The sequence below is a fragment of the Parambassis ranga genome, chromosome 9, assembly GCF_900634625.1.
Source record: "Parambassis ranga chromosome 9, fParRan2.1, whole genome shotgun sequence".
Classification (NCBI taxonomy): Eukaryota; Metazoa; Chordata; class Actinopteri; family Ambassidae; genus Parambassis; species Parambassis ranga.
The window spans coordinates 15,797,044-15,814,696 of NC_041030.1; the positions used below are offsets into that span (position 1 = coordinate 15,797,044).

The 17,653-nt window shown below is 41.4% G+C and overlaps 1 protein-coding gene across 1 annotated transcript; it reads right to left on the reverse strand.

Moving 5' to 3' along the window:
* Positions 1 to 577: 577 nt before the first annotated feature.
* Positions 578 to 17,179, reverse strand: lifra (LIF receptor subunit alpha a). The gene is made up of 18 exons (XM_028415345.1): positions 16,981 to 17,179; positions 10,466 to 10,674; positions 7,439 to 7,575; positions 6,989 to 7,142; positions 6,557 to 6,832; positions 6,335 to 6,461; positions 4,979 to 5,115; positions 4,728 to 4,870; positions 4,446 to 4,599; positions 4,252 to 4,316; positions 3,871 to 4,096; positions 3,515 to 3,700; positions 3,284 to 3,385; positions 2,994 to 3,140; positions 2,703 to 2,840; positions 2,470 to 2,563; positions 2,277 to 2,343; positions 578 to 2,167 (listed from the first exon to the last, which is right to left on the reverse strand). Exons 2-18 carry the CDS (start codon positions 10,569 to 10,571, stop codon positions 1,478 to 1,480), a joined length of 2,949 nt encoding a protein of 982 aa, XP_028271146.1. The 5' UTR covers positions 10,572 to 10,674; positions 16,981 to 17,179; the 3' UTR covers positions 578 to 1,477.
* Between the last annotated feature and the right edge of the window lie 474 nt (positions 17,180 to 17,653).

Consider the following 17,653-nt stretch of genomic DNA (forward strand, 5'->3'; position numbering starts at 1 on the left):
ATGTCAAAGAACAAGCTTTGCTTTTGGGAAGCCTAAATGTAGGCGTATCTATGTACAGCACATACCTATACCATAACTGAGTGATCACGATCACCAGTATAGAGAAGCTCAATTGCTGTCAAGTGACCAAAGTAATCTCTATACATTCTTGTCAACAACATTCCTGGAAACTCATCATTTCTCCATGGTCCCTTCATCCAATCCAAAAAACAAACAACAAAAAGACGGTTGAACCAAAAACAAATTGTAAAATGTAATACATAATATGTAGTGTAGGATCAGCTCTCTGTTCAATATGAAATTCATTATTGCCGGACTCACAAGTTTAAAAGAAAAGCAACCACAGAATTCTTCCACACAAATACACAGAGATGGCTGAGCAGCAACACTTAGGTATATTATATATTTGTATTACCAGAAGATATATTTATTTTTAACAAACATTTGGAGGAAGGCTCTGTGTGAAAACGTAAAATGGTGCAAGTCACTGGAAGCATTAACATTTCATCAAGGCATTAAAAACACTCATTACCCGTCCAATCCCAAACGCGTCATTAACTTGAGGAAAATTTAAAAAAAAAAAAAGGACACTGGCCCAACTGAAATGTGTTTCTTAACAGGAAAAGACAAAAAAAAAGACTCTACAGGACTAATGGAAGACAAATAAAAACTTAAGATGTAACATTGTGTGTTCTTTCATTAAATTACATCAGTTGTAGCTTATATATAAAGGGCTCGTCACCCCACATTATTCCAGACCATTGCAGAGCACCATTCCAGTATCTGTGTAAAATAAAGACTGTTCTTTGTCATAAGTGCATTTCATCTTTCATTTAACATCTCATTGATCAAACATATTTGTTACTACTTCTCCTGGTGACCATCACAATCCACTCCTTACATTGGCTCACCAGCTGTCTTGGAAGTAGGCAAGATTACCCCCAACAACGGACCACCATCGATACCTTTTCCTTTCCCCGTCAGTGTTCATCTGTTGACATGGTGCCGTGTTTGGGTTTTCTCTTTTGTGGTATAGTAAAGATACCAAAAAAAAACACAAAAAAATAAAACCATCTGAAATGCAAGCTAAAAACTGGACACAATAAACTGAATCACAGGATATGCCATTAAGAGAAATGCCCATTGGAGCATGTCACAGCAAAGGCAGTGAGGGGATACAACCGCCACCAGGCTTCCAGGGGTGTGCAATAAATAAGGTGATAGTATGAACAAATCCTTTTCAGAGATTTGCGGTCTCACATGCTTTGACATATAAATATACAGATTTGTGACTTTTGCATGTTTGTTTGATATAAAGACCTTAAAAAGCATCATTAGCCTGCTGTCAAAGTGCAACAGGAACAATGCAGTGTTACAACAGAAGGGATATTTACCTTGTTGATACATGACACTGGCAACAATAATAACAAAGGTTTTATGTTAAACCCCCTGGACTGGCTGCAATAATGAGATGATATCATGGTTTTGTGGAAGACAGCAGGTTAGTGAACCAGGTTGCAGCCGATGAAGACGGCTGTCGTTTTGCCTCCGCCTGTTCCTCTCCTTCTGGGAGGAGGAACTGAGTAGAAGCAACAGAGGTGGGTGATCCAAGAGAAGGAGTCAGGCTAACTCTTTCCCCAGCATCCACAGAGGAGTCCAGCTGCCAGGAGCTCTGGGGTTTGTATCCTCCAGCACTGTCCACCTCGGGCTCCAGGAAAGGCTCAGGTGATGCTAGGCCCATATCATCACCCTGGGCTCTAGATTGCATCTGGGGCCTGTAACCCCCTTCTCCACAGCTGAATGAGTGATCAGCCTGTAGCTGGTGACCCTCAAAGGAACCCTGAGGCTCCAGCTGGAAGACCAAAGAAGACCCTGATGTCTGAATCCCTGTGTAAGTCACATCAGTGTGTGCTGAATCCAAAGAAGATGCAGAAGAAGTGGAGGAGTCGGGAAAGCGTGGCCTGATGGGCCGCTCATCTACCACTTGGTTGTAGTAGCGTAATGATGTGGGCTCATCTGTGTCAACTGGCTCATCACCCATGACCTGCCCATCATCATCCTCTTCTTCTTCAGGAATGACAACAAGCGCTTCTTTACTAGAATCCCACTTAGGCTTTTCAACAATATGGACCCGACTGTGTGGAGGTGGCTTCACATCCAATGGACCCTGGAAGAAATGTAAGCACTTTATTAGTTTCTCCTTATATCCATTAGCAATAAAGCTGTAACAACAGGTTTAGTCAAGATGGTCAAATTGGATTCAGCTGATAATGTACCTGCGTCCTTGACCAGTCACTGGGCAGCTTGGGTTCTGGTATGTCTGGATAAAAGATCTCTTTTACCCTAGTACAAGCAAAAGGTTAATTCTAATGTGATGCATATACTGTGAAGTGTGATAAACATTCTCTTAGCTCAACTGCGCACACGGACTTCAAAACACACATTACTTATGAAGCATAACATTCTCACCATTTCCTTGTCTTGTAGCAGATGAAGGTGACGATGACCAGAAACAAGGCTACGATTCCCAAAGAAGCCAAAAGTTCGAGGATCAGCCAATCAGCTGTTAGGAGAGGGGAAAAAAACAAATGTTAAGATTTCAACCAAGATGGCATTTTTTCCTTTTAACATCTAATGTGTTAAAAGGTAATATGTTGTATAATAAACACATATGTTAATTGGTCAACTATAAATTCACTTACCATATGGCTCCACTGTTATGGAGGCAGTGCTGCCTGTGTCCTCGCCTGCTGAAGTGTAGGCCTTAACAGTAAATTTATAGGAGCCCTTGGAGAGACCCTTTACTCTATAGCTCCTTTCATCAGCGCCTGACAGATTGGCTGTTTATAGAATAAAGGAAGCAGTGAAGAGGGAAGTGAGCTCAGCAGGATATACAGATTGCATTTTAGACAACACATACTGGAAAAAAATGTAATCACTTCTACTTCTGTAAAAACATCTTTAATGATTCCCTTTTAGAACTGTACATGTACCTAGAAGTAAGAGCTGGCTGCCATTACTGATGTAAACATTGTAGCCTAGGAGGAAGCCTCTATTGGAGACAAGTGGGATCTCTCCCCAGGTAAGGAGAACATCCGAGTCCAGCTGAGTGCTTGACAGGGAGACTGATGTGGAAGGGACTGTGGAAGCAGCAAGGGAGCAAAGAAAACATAGAAGGGTGGGTTGAATAAGCAGAGGAATGAGAGTCTGCAATAGAGTATGCTTTCTAAAGCCTTTGATTTTTGTAAAGGAATGGGCTTTCTGTGTGCAGTCCTGTCCTTACCCAGCTCCTGTGTGTATCCCTGCCAGTGCTGCAGCAATTCTGCAGAATCAGAGGGACAGCTGTACAGAGAAAACATGTATCTCACACCTGGCTGGAAGTTGGCTGATGACAAAGAGAGAAATATTATTAGTCAGGTGGTAATAGCAGATACTTGCAATTATTGTGATTCTAATTATTATTTAAGCAGCCAAGAACAGAAGAGGAATAACATATCTGATATATCTGCTATACCTGACTCTACGGAGACATTAGTGCTTCCAGCAGCCACCTTGATCCACTCCACGGGGCAGTTATATGAGCAGGAGGCATCATGCCACTCCACCACATAACTACAGGTGGAGTTAACATTGCTCTGCCAGGACAGAAGGAAACCTTTGTCTGTATAAGCAGTCCTGGATACAGGAATGGGTGCCGTAACTGGAAAGACAAAAACATTTTTACTGCAGTAGCTTATTCAGGAATTCAAGTCAGGAAAACTAAACTGAGGGAACAAATGTGCAGTATGTATGTATTTGAGATGAAATGTATGCCATATACCCCGAACTTTCAAAAATTCTGAACACGCTTCCCCCTCCATTTCCACCTACCTGTCAAACGTAGAGCTACATTTGCGGGTTGAGACTCTCCATCAGCATTCTTTGCAATGACTGTTGCTATGACAATGTTGTCACTTGTGAAAGAAGCCAGTTGTGTGAAGTTGAGTGGCATAGCATCATAGTTAGATGACAGGATTTCTGTGTGATTTTCTTTGGGATTCCAGAGAGTAACTTCATAACCAGTGAGCTGACCATGGCTCTGTCTTCGTGTTAAAGGCTGAAAAAAAGACAAGAGACTATTGTGAAAAAGGTGTTTTACTCTTCAGATATTGAGAGGTAAATAGTTACAGGTCAACCTTTTTATGTCAAGCTAGTGAGAAGAGAAAGGGGGGAGTCAGAGACCAACTCGACTGGAAAAAAGGATTACGGTACCTTCCAAATGACCTGCCCAGTGTTGTCTCTATTCCTCCACATCCACACATCAGGAGCATCAGGAACTGAGAGAAGACAGAAGAATATATAACAACCCAAAAATGAAACCTTTGCTGCTGTTTCACTATTACAAGTGCCAATTCAGTTAGCATGTAGAAATTAACATAATAAAGACAGAGAAAAAAACATCTTACCATAGGTGTGGGTTTTAAAGGAAAGTGGTTTGCTCCAGTTTCCCCACTTCCAGAAATTCTGCTGGGCACCACAGCGTACTTGAACACTGTAATCCTCATCAGGATGCAGGTCCGATAGAACCACAGTTTGTAGACCCACGCCAGAGGAGACACGCTAAACACACACAGTAAACGTTATGAACTGTTCTGTACATCAAAAAGCCACACAAATGCATGAACATGCCAGGTTATAAAGTAAGTCAGACATAAATACTGTATACCCCCAACCCACCAACTACTGACCTTAGTTTTGTGCCCATTGTTGGTGAGCTCAACCTGACAGACAAGAGCCAGGGACGAATAGCCAGCGTAGTTCCACTGCCACAGTAAAGTGGCATTCCAGGCTTGGGCAAATAGGTTTAGATCAACTGGTGCTACCGGACACACTGAGGAGAAAGTGTCACACAACATCAGTAAAGTGATCAGAGAATTATATATTTAATAAACAGGATGTCTTTTTTCAGTGGTATGTGTGCTAGCCTTGAGCTACCTACCTCTGTGACTAAGTTCAGCAGAGTCAGTGAGGGTGTACTGGCCAAGAGGATTCACAGCTACCAGTGTCCAGTTACCCTCCCACTGAGGCACACTGCATGCTTTCTGTTTCTGCAGGGGGCTTTGCTCTGAACAGTTTCTAAACAACCACAGAAAATAAACAAGAAAATGTTGCAATCAGAACAGTTTATCACTTAGATACTTAATATGACCTACAAACAAGGACACACAGGTTCAAACCCATTCTGGCTGGCTTTCAGGCCATTCTTGTAAAAGGTCTGGAAGAGAGCCAATCTACTATCATATATAGACACTGAAGTAAGGCAACTGGACGTGGAGTTTTCAGGCCAAGTTTCCAAGCTTCAGTCCAGTGGCCTCGCTTCAACCTTTTGAATGAAGATGACCTGGATGACTGAGAATCTACATCAACACACACACACTGTAGCTAATGTGTTACTTTGAGTAAGTGCTTCATATTTTTTGTCAACTTCTTCCGCTTGGAAGATTTTTCTATACAAAGTAATTTTAAGTGAAAGGCAGAAGGATAAACTCAGAAATATTCAGACAAAGTGACACTGTATGATCATCGCTACAAATCATCGTTCCATTAATGCCACCTTAGTTATGATTTATGATTTTCCACAGAGATGTCTACACGCTTTATATTTTTTCATCTGAGGGTGACACACAACGTGGGGCACACATGACCCTTAAAAAGATTGAAATTATTTCTTTGGCTCCATGTACTCCATGAAAAAAATAATTTAAGCTTTTTCATTTTGTTGGTTGTTCATACCACTTACAAAACATGTTTTGTCACAGCATACTGACTTCCAGTGTTATCTAAGTGCTTCCCCCCGCCTCCTTCCACCTTATTCATACCACTGACACGTATTTTCACAGTACTACCCACAGCCACCTCACCCCTCACCCACTCTCCTTCTCAAAGTCTCTGTCATGTATAATATAATTCATGTGCAACAATATAACTTATTGCAGGAGTGTCCCATTATTTTGCCATGCACTTATACAATGTGCATTGTGTGTTGCTCTGCCTCTCCTTTTCCTGTTTTTAAAGAAACTGCTCATAGGACCAACAATGTACGGTAGGTACACTTAAGTCTAAAGTGTACTGTAACCTAGAATAATCTCGTGATAACAGATTTTTTGTATAAAGTATAAACATACTTATGATAAATCCTTTTCTCATGAGAAGTCAACCTACATATCAGAGATGTGTTAAAAGTAAGTCATATCCAAGTATTATAATAGTGTCACATTATTTTAGTAAATGAATGCTAAGAGGTCTTTTCCTGCATAGTCAGTAATTAACTGTGTTCATGAGTGTGGTTGTGTACCTGTTGTTCACCCGGTAACGTGTTTGTCGTTTGCCATACAAATGAGTGTCTCTTCCTTCATTCCACTTGCACACAGCTGAAGTTAGGTCATAAGTCTCACACACAAAATCACTGGGTAGTGGGGGATCTGAAGATAGAAACCACAAAAAAAGTTACTTTCTTAGTCACACCCATCACTCTTTGTTATACACTTCACACTCTGTATTCATGTGTCCAACTTACATCCAACAAAAACAACAGTTCCAGTCCGCGGCATCTTCTGATCCAAGTAACAAACGACATTGGTTCCCGAAGTGACAGATGGTAATTGATTAACCACGGTAGCGGCGTATGTTCGCCTGCTTATCCGTGTCGCATTTATGTCTGTGAGGCTGTACTTAATGCTGTAAAATTCCTTCCCTTCTTCCACAATGCAACAGAAGGTGGTGTTGGCCCCCACAGGTAGAATTCTGTCCAGGGGGTACATATTGGAACCTTGGTTGCTTGGGATATCTTTACCTGAATAGATGGAGAAACAATAAAAAACAAAAGGAGGAAATAAGTATTTTATTTGTAAGTATATATCAAAGAAAAGTCATTTGTCTGTTTTTAAGATCTCAACAAGATAAATATATGAAACTTGAGTTAAGTTGATATAATAACTCTCCTTCTAACCTTGAAGTATCTCAGTGTTGCTCCATTTACTTGTAGTCTGTCCATCTCTTGAGCGTATTTTGATGGACAGGGATGTACACTCCAGAGGCTCAGCTGAGGTCCAGTTCCACTGGTGCCGGCCACTCAGTTGATCCACTGCCACAGACACTGTGCCCTACAGATAACAGACAGAAAACACAGTAAGGGACATATGACATCATATAAAATCTATAAAATACAACATTTTTCAGCAATCTAACTTTGTATCTTATTATAGATAATGTACACAGTTCATGTTGATGAAGAGTCTCAGTCATTCAGGTCAGTTTTCATTCAATAGCTTGAAGCAGGGCAACTGGACTTCTTAAGAGTTCATGAAAAGGAATTCTTATTCTGATTCAATCAAGCTGCCTGGATGAGAAGTGAATCAATGAATTCCCCCCCCCCCCCCCCCCAAAAAAAAGATCTTACATAGAACACGGTTTCATTGAATTCAGTTCTTAGAATGATGAGGTCAAAAGTCGTGGCTTGTCCTCCAAACCAGGATATGGATATCTGCTGTAACTGCATGTTTGAAGATAGGTTCACCTCCTGGGGTACAGTAAGAACTGTGAGAAAAAAAAACAAGACAGAATTTATTGATTACAGTATACACAGTTCCAATTAACAACTGCATCAGCACCACATACCAGAGAAGCTCCGCACACCGCGGGTGTATTAAGTTGTTTTTCGTAATTTATTCCTACTCTAAACACTCTACTTCGTACTAAATCGAAGTATAAGCGGTCAGGCACTGCAATAATGCGTCTTTTTCTGACTTTCTTCGTGGTCTTCATCGCTTTTGGAGCACTTTTATCATGCCGCGTCTCGGCCGTGACGGAAACACGCCAGGGCTCCATTGTTTACACCAGGGATCAGCTGATGAATCTCCAGCACAGCGGGATGTATGGCCAGCGACACGAAATCCCCAAAGAACTAAGAAGGAAACAACGTGGAAGCAGAGGGGGCAAAAGAAGACAGCTGAGGAAAAGAAGATACAAGCCGTATCTTCCTTCTATCGTCATGGGTAATGTTAGATCACTGGGTAATAAGATGGAAGAGTTAACATCTCTCACAAAGAGCGAGCGTGTGTTTCGTGAGGCGTCTGAAATGTGCTTTACAGAGACGTGGCTGCACGCAAACATACCGGACTCTACCGTGAGTTTAGCCGGCTTTCAGTTGGTACGGGCGGACAGGAACTGCACCGAGAGCGGCAGGAAGAAAGGAGGGGGACTTGCGCTCTACGTGAACAACCGGTGGTGCAGCCCTGGACACGTTACGGTAAAGGAGCGTGTGTGCAGCCCGGACATTGAACTGCTAGCGGTGAGTCTACGTCCGTATTATTTGCCCAGAGAGTTCTCTCACGCCATTGTACTCGTTGTTTACATTGCTTCCTCGGCTGAGGCGTCGCGGGCTACTGACGTCATCAGCTCTGTGACCACGAGGCTTCAGACCCAGCACCCTAATGCCTTCATAGCGATTTCTGGTGATTTTAACCATGTTAATCTGAAATCAACTCTGCCCACTTTCAAGCAGTTTGTGGACTGTAAAGCAAGAGAAATTAAAACTCTAGATTTACTGTATGCTAATGTTAAAGAGGCATACAGCTCCATAGCTCTCCCTCCCTTGGGCAGATCAGACCATAGCCTAGTCCACCTCAAACCCCAGTATATACCAGCAGTACAGCGGCAGCCGGTGACCACCAAAACTGTACGGAGGTGGACACCGGAAGCCCTGGAGACCCTGCAGGGATGTTTTGAGGTGACTGACTGGGATGTGTTCTGTGACACCCACGGTGAGGATGTAGACACACTCACAGACTGTATCACAGAATATGTTAATTTTTGTACAGATTCTCTAATCCCCACCAGGTCAATACGCTGCTTTCCAAACAATAAACCATGGGTGACAAAGGACATCAAGGCATCACTCAACAGAAAGAAGACAGAGAGGAGATGAGGAGATGAGGAGGGCCCAGGCAGAGGTGAAGGAGAGCTACAGGAGGAAGCTGGAGAGCCAACTTGCCCGGAACAACTTGAGGGAGGTATGGAGTGGCATGCGAACCATCATCGGCCACAATAGGATCTCTGACCAGCTGATGGATGGAGATCTGCAGGAGGCCAACCAGCTGAACCTGTTTTTCAACAGGTTTGATAGTCCACTCCCTGACCACCCTCCCCCTCCCCCTCCCTGTGATGCACCATTAACACCTGTCGATAACAACAATGTACCTCCTCCTCCTCCCCCTCCCCCTAACCATACTAACCAGTTTCACCTCCCCATCAATAACATCACCCTGCCCCCCTTACCCCACCTTCCATTAACAACCCCCCACCCCCCCCCATCAGATCTCTCTCTCTGCTCTTCTGTGTCCACAGTTACCATCACCACAGAAGATGTGAGGAGGGAGTTCAGTCGCCTACGACCGGGAAAAGCTGCAGGACCGGACGGACTCAGCCCCAGAGTACTCAGGGACTGCGCCACACAGCTGTGTGGGGTCTTCCAGCACATCTTCTCCCTGAGTCTGAGCCTGATGACTGTCCCTGCCCTGTGGAAGACAACATGCCTTGTTCCTGTGCCCAAGACCAAACATCCAAGCACACACAGCGACAACAGACCAGTTGCTCTGACTTCTGACCAGACACTCCCAAACCCGGTCAGCATCAAGGGTACCAACGTGGACATTGTGGACAGCTACAAATACCTGGGTGTCCACATTGACCACAAACTGGACTGGTCCACAAATGCAGAGGCAATATACAGGAAGGGACAGAGTCGCCTGTATCTACTGAGGAGACTCAGGTCCTTTAACGTCTGCCAGACCATGCTGCAGATGTTTTACCACTCGGTGGTCTCCAGCGTCATCTTCTACGCTGTAGTGTGCTGGGGCAGCAGGATGAAGACGGCCGACACCAACAGACTCAACAAGCTCATTAGGAAGGCTGGCTCGGTGCTGGGAGTGGAGCTGGAGTCTGTGGTGGAGGTGACGGAGAGGAGGATACTGAGGAAACTCCTCAGTATTCGTAACAACACCTCTCACCCCCTGCATGACACACTGCTGTCCTACAGGAGCACATTCAGCGGTAGACTGAGACTACCGAGGAGCAGCACAGAACGCCACAGGAGGTCCTTCCTGCCAGTGGCCATCAGACTGTATAACTCCTCCCCTTTCTGTAGGGAGAAGCGCTAGATAATCATGTCAGGCATCACTGTCATTCCCTCCACTTGTCTATATTATGTTTACTTAGCACCTTACATCTCCATATTTGTATCCATGTATCATATATTGTGCTCATACTGCGTACTGTACTCTTTTTTTGGATTATAGTGACACTTATACTTATACTCTGTACTTAACTGCATTTATTGTGACTTGATACCTCTGGCACAAGAATTTCCTTCGGGATTAATAAAGTTTTATCTTATCTTATCTTTTTGTCAGTGAAGTTTGGTTCTTACCAGTTTTGCCATGACTGTGTGTGAGTGAGAGACCCAGGAGAACACAGATGAGCCAGACAAGCCTATAGTTAGGCTTTGATTGGGGAATGACACTTAAGGGAGGCATAACGATCAACTGGCTGAGTCACTGTCTTCTGATCACAAAGTGATGGTCCCCTCCACTACAGCGACACCCTGCTAAACATCCTAAGACGCAGACCAAAGGAGCCCTGTGAGAAAGAGCAGAAAAATGAAAAAAGAGTTAACATCTCATAAATGCAATAAAGACCTCTTAGAATACAAAGACTATACAAAGGGGAATCCTACAGTACAGCTGATGAATCAAAAGTCCTCAACCATTGTGAAGCTGTTGGTCTTGCTGTTGAGAGCCACTCTAAAGAGCCCGGAGGCTTGCTCCAAATCTTGTGAATGTCCCCTGAGGGGGACTAATAAAGGAATATCTTATCTTATCTTATCTTATCTTATCTGATGTCAGCTGTCAATTCAGGTGGAGGTTCAAAACTAAAGGCAATGCCAAGGGGGATGGTGCCACTGCCAGGAAATAACCCACATTTTGTATAAACAGAAAAAAAACTCTGGCAGGGGCTCTGGGCTAGATGTGATGCAATGCTAGTGTCTAGCCCTTGTGTAAAAATGCTGCTACACACAAGATCTTGTCTTGAACATTGTAGCGTGTATAACTACCACTTTCGGTATGACCTCAGTTTCACACAAATAAGTAAAAGAGATGAATGACAAACTTGTTGCTGCTTGCACTGCACAAGTGCAAGCTGCTACATAAGTATAAACCCCTATAAGATTATTCTGATTATATAGTAGGCCTATTGTGTTAAACTGTTCCTCTTTCAAACCAAAGCTGAAACTTTGCAGTCTGTGTATTTCCTTATTCACTCCTTGCATCGGATGGTAATTCTTGTACCTATTTATTATTGTGACAAATATGACACAGTGGAATTAATTATTATAAAATGTATTATGCATATCTCATTTACAAGCATTAGATATGTAAATGCATGATATAATATCCAGGATTTTGTGACTTTCAGATATTTTACAGCAGATCCCACTCAACCACGCCTGAAGGTTTTTCCAAAAACTGTCCAGGGTGATAAGAGGAGGTCATTCAACCCACTATGGTACATAATGTTGCATGAGAGATCGGAAAGTGACATAAATGCAATGTTTGCTTGAAAGGAGTAAAGGAAGGTAGAGCAAACAGACTCTTCCATAGTTGAAAAGCTAAATAAAGAACACATAATACATAAAAAACAGCTGCAGGTGTACTAGAGCAGCACAGAATAGAGCCCAGAGAGGACACATTGAGGGAACTTTTGAGAGATGTTACAAATCACAGCTGAGTGCAATCTTTTGGTGGCCAAAAAGATGAAGGGACAACGCAAAGCCAAATATACAAGTAATACTACTCCAAATGAACTTCTCCAATGCTTGGCAAAAATGGTATGTGCTACAATTTTAAAGCAAGTAAAGGAGAGTGGGGTCTTTTCGGTGATAGCCAATGAGAGCAAAGACTTACAAAAAGGGAGCAGCTTTCAATCGTCATTCAATACTTTTATAATAAAACATTGCATGAAAGCTTTCTAGATTTTCAGCTTTTTTGCCCAGGGCCTCAGTGAGCTGATCAGGAGGGCTTTAGAAAGCTAAATCTTTTGTGTTTTGACACCTGACAAATTTCTTCAAAGTAATTGTAATGTCAATTTTAATTAGGCTACAGTACATATGTTGCCAAATCGTAACAAAGCAAAACTGTAATACATCTTCAGCAAAATGCAAGAAATAAAGCATTTAATCCAGGGGTGCCACCCCTGCAAACTTAAGTGCCCCACTAGGGCCACTGTCAGTTAAATGCTTCCTGTAGCTAAATACAATAAAAAAACTGGACTTAACAACAGGAATACATGTTGCTAAACAAGATATATTTGCTCAACTCTACAAACTAAAATAAGAGTGTAAGATCAAGACTAAGCAAGTACATTATGTAATTCTCTGAAAACAGAAAATCGTGCTTTGATAGTACATTTCTTTTACCAACCCTTGACCTTGACCAAGCCTGCATGTGCAGGTTTGTGTACCGTATATAATTCTTTGCTTTAGTGTGTTAAACTGTCACCAGGGATGCACAGTTCACCTGGTTTTCCCCGAAATACAAGCTGGGACAGGACTCAAAAAGTTTAGTAGTGAGAAGAAAAACAAAGATCTCAACAAGTACCAGGCCCATTACAGTAACACCACAACCACAAGCAAAGCCTGTTTTGAATAACTGAATAAACAAGTCTCACCCCTGAAGCCGAATTGTGAAACAGGCAAGACTGTCGGCAATCTACAATATAGTTACAGCAGAGTGTATGTTTGCTGATAGTTATCATAAATATACAGAACTAGATAAAGCATTTAATAAACCTCTGCTAAGAGCTATTAAGAATAAAACTGATTTCAAATCCAGGCACAACATTTAAAAAACAATGCTGGATGATATAATGTCCTTTTTTTGGTAAATGCTGAGAACTGTAAAGGTGCCAAGGACCAGGACAAGCTATGACAACACCTGAAGTTGCACAAACACGTTTGGGAAAGAGAGTACACCTACCTATAGGATAGAGGGGGTGTAAACACTTTTTGTTATTCATATCTTTAATTTCTTTTGTAATCAAAATTCTGGTTAAAGAATGCAAAATCCAATGATCATAACAAGAGTACACTTGAAATAGGTGTGTGAAGATATAAAGACTTCCAAGCATCTGCTGAAAAACATTTCTTTCCTTTAAATGTTTCTGCAGCAGCAGAAGGAATTTAAATCACATGTTATTCCTACCCTTCTAGTAGTTTCACATATTATGTTGGTCTGCTGTTTAGGCATGAAGTTAACATGTGAGAACTTCAGGGTTATCCAGTTTGTTTTCTTTGCAAAGCAAATGATTTTCCTGTCCATGTTTATGATAATATGCAAACAACGCACCTTAAACACTGATAACACTTCACCCTCTGTACATAGAACTGCACATTTTGCTTATTTTATTTTATTTTTCCTATTGCTTATTCGTATTTTTATTTATTCTTATGCCTAAGTCTCCTGTTTTTTTTAATCTTAGTTTAGTTGTGTATAAAGTCATATGAAGGGAAATCGCAAAGTAAGAATTTCATTGCTCAGTGTAACTGTAAAGTGCTGTGCATTTGACAATAAACTTCTTGAATCTTGAATCTTGAATCTAATGTAACAACTTGATACCACAGAGTCTCTAACCAGTGACTATTTTCAGCCACTAAACTTGTTAGTTTTAATGAAATTTCTTCATTTTGACTTGGTTAGATCAGAACACTGGGTGCTTTTGTTAACCTTGTGTGTTTGAGTCTTTTCACAGCTGGCTTTTTTTTTAGTCTTCTTTAAGTTAGTTCCTGCCTCAAAAAGCATCACCTTCAGATGGAATTCAGAGGAATGGCTCAACACAAATACAGCAGTATGGGCTGGTATTTTGCATGCTTATTTCCCTGCAACCTCCAATATATCCTATGACCCCCTTGAGTCCACAAAAAAACATTGCAAAACAGTGCACGGTTGAGAAGCGGGAAAAACAGCTGTAGATTCTGGGAAATCTCATCAAGAAACTGATAGCTACAAATGCACACCAACACACAAATCAATATGCCTCTGCTGAGCTCTGGTCCTTGTCCTTGTAACTGTGATAAATGTAACCACAAACTACAAAAAGCCCAAGAACATTGATGTTACTTAAAAACCAAGCCTAAACCTCATCTATATGCCAGCAGCCCTAATTAACACCTTAAAAGAAAACATCATCAGGACTTGGAACTTTCCACCTCTGCCCACACCAGGCTTTGACATTGTCCTGTTTGACTATGCAGCTGTGTAAAGCTGCCTTTTGGAGCAAGGTGTACTCCCACACAAATTATACTCTGCAGAGCTTACCAACACGTGATGCAGACATTTCTCATTTTTATCCAATGTTTTCTACTTAGAATTAATTAGCAAAACCTTAGTTGGCAGTAAAATACTGGATTAAACTTAAGTAATTATGTAACATTCCAAGCTTCCTGTATTTCAGGGACTACACAAGCCATCACAACACACAAGATGAAACTGAGAGGTGATTTGGTGACTGAGGTGCTTTTTCACTCCCTGCCCCAAGACTATGGAACAAGTTGCTGTGCATATCAGGCAGGCTGACTCTTGTGGCTTTTAAATCCTCTCTAAAAACACATTTTTTTTCCTCTAAGGCTTTTAAAGTTTTATTGATTTTATTTTGTTTTAAATGTTTTATATGTTTTAATTCTTTTCTGCGTTCTTATAAATGTGCGTGCACTTTGGTCAACAAGGTTGTTTGTGCTTTATAAATAAAGTTGAGTTGTGTGTTTGCAGTGTGTGTGCTTGTCATGACAACCGGACTCCACCCTTTGGCCTGGTCAGTTACAAATTAAACTATTAACTTTTTTAATTATTATATATTTAAAATAGTGGTTTACACTAAAATAGACAAAATATTCATAATTGACCATAAACATTTTCCATGCCACACGTATTTTATGTTTTTTTTTTTTGAAAGGTGAAAGGTGAGGTCAGCACATGTGTTACATGTCAAAAAGTTGTATGTAAAGTTGTAAGAGTTAAACTTAAGTATAAAGGTCTACTTATCTATCAAAATTTTGAATGCTGTCTAAAAGACATCCAAGTATAGCCAGACTGATACCACTAGAGCCAAAACCAGGACAAAAATAAAAACGAATTGCAGCCAAAGCCAAAATTACTACCAAAATACCAGTGTGTGGAGGGAAAGGGGTTACTTGTGGAAAGCATAATGATGAGCTTAGAAACAGTTGATAACTATCTAAACATTTGTGATGTATTTTGCAACATGTAATAGTCGACAAACATTTCTATGACTGGTCATTTGCACCTTTCAAATGCACTCAAAGTCCTTGACGGTATTTTCTTTTGCCAGTTTTCAGGGAAAATATTTGTCTGTTCTTAGCCCACACTCAGCAGCGCTGTCATTATTCTGTCATACGATGACCACTAGGAGCAACAGAACAAGCGCACAGGGCCTCCAGTGTACTATATAAGTGTGGTGACATCTTGAAACATGAGCTAAAGTTGCAGCTAATTATGTTTGACCTTTCAATGCGATGAGACGAAGTGCCGGATGCTCGAGAGAGAATAAGTGAAAAACAGGGAGAGCGAACCAGTGAGTCCGTCCCTGTGAAATGCCTGTGCTCTGACCTCAGTGAGAAAAGGGACATTCAGTCCTGTGTGTGTGCGTGTAGCTTTGGACTTCAACCAAAGCGCACTTCCTTCCTTCCATTTTCCCTGTAATCCTTTATGAATGCAAATCTTGAAAGCAACTGGAAATGTGTAACAAAATGTTTGCTTAGGTGTCTGTGTGATGAAATTAAACAGACATATGAACTCACAATCAAATGGATTCGGGAAAAACAAAATTAGTTTGATCTATTTTTGACACAAACACGTCCAACTGACTGGTTACAACAAAAACACATCCACACAGGGTAGCCATTGTTCTGCCAGGTAACAAATCCAAAATGTTACGATGACTAAAGTTCAGTGTTGAGTCACACTAGGGGACAGTATGTAGCATGAAAATCAGCCATCTGTTTTAACGGTTTAGTCTTATGTAATTACAAAGTAGACTAATTCCATGGGAACATATAGCCACCTGTTCACTATTACTGGAAAGTTGAAGAGGACAAAAGATGGGCTAATATCACATTTCTCCTCTCTAAATGATTTTGCAGAAACAGGACTATAAAAAAAGAATATTTCATGTATTTCTTTTTTTTTAAATCATACTGTGCTTTCACTGTTGCCAGCATTTGAAGTGGGGTGTACTATTTCATGACTAAAACTTATGAAATAATATCCCCACCCTGTTTTCTGCCCTGTGTATGCAGGGCATAAATGAGCAAACCACTTTATTTATAGAAAGCTGAAGTGAAAATGGACCAACAACAGATTAAAAAAACAGACTAGTGGGTTAAAAAAAGATGCATGCAGAGAAAATGAAAAGCTTCTTAAGTCTAAAAAAAAACAAAACAACCATGACGATGAAATACACACCATCACCCCACTGTACATCACAAATACATGTGACCACAGTGGGAGAGCACCATGCATATACTCACTTAATACCTTGTGCTTGTTTAGTTATAAACATGTACAGTGCACATATCCAACTGCATCATCACAGAACAGTTTGCATCATTAGCATTAGCAACTGGGCAGTGTGATGGAGACCGTCACAGCATCTTAAAGAACACCTTTATACGTGACAAAATAAATCGTCTTCGGTCATTTCCACTGCATCTTATTAACGAATATGGCATATGTGATTGAAATAAGGCGAGTCACCACACACGCGCAGACATATAGGCCAGGGATGTTTAGAAAAACACCGTTAGCCCAAATAGCTGCCATATACGACACGAGCGCTAAACAGTTACTTTAAAACAAATAAAAACACATTTACCTGTGTTGTAGAGCGGATGTGATGTATAATGTGATATAGATATATATATATATATCTATCCCGTAAGCGCAGCTTCTTCAAAATGTGGTAAAGATTTGAACAGGTCGATATCTTCGGGGTACCGTCCCGTGCTGTGTAGTTTGATCATTCCCAAAGACTCCAAGAGTGGGCTGGGATTACTGGAAAACACTGAAGCAGGCGTTTGATTGGCGTCCACGTTGACCAATGAGCTGTCAGCAGCTAGGGCGTTTTTATGCTGCGTTCACGTCACGTAGGACTGGGGAGGAGCTCAGTCACGAGGGCAGAAATGATCAATCTGAGTGATGTGAGATCAGCTGGACTGATGTTCAGTTCAAATATTCACACCTGTCATGTTTTAAAAAAATGTCCATCTATCAGTGCAGATAAAGGCTAAAGGCTAAGAATCCTTATTATCATTATGCATACCACAACTAAATTATGACTAGCTAATAACAACTAATTATGTTAGCTCTTGGCACGCTCAGAATGCAGGCCACTCTCTTTTTTGGGGTGAGTCATGAACACTGACCTTAAGTGAGGCAGGTGAGGCCTGGCACTTGTTTGGATGTTATTTTTGGGGGCTTTGTGACCTCTTGTATGAGTCATTGCTGTGCTCTCCTGGGAAGGAGAAGACCATTTGTGGTTAATGGCT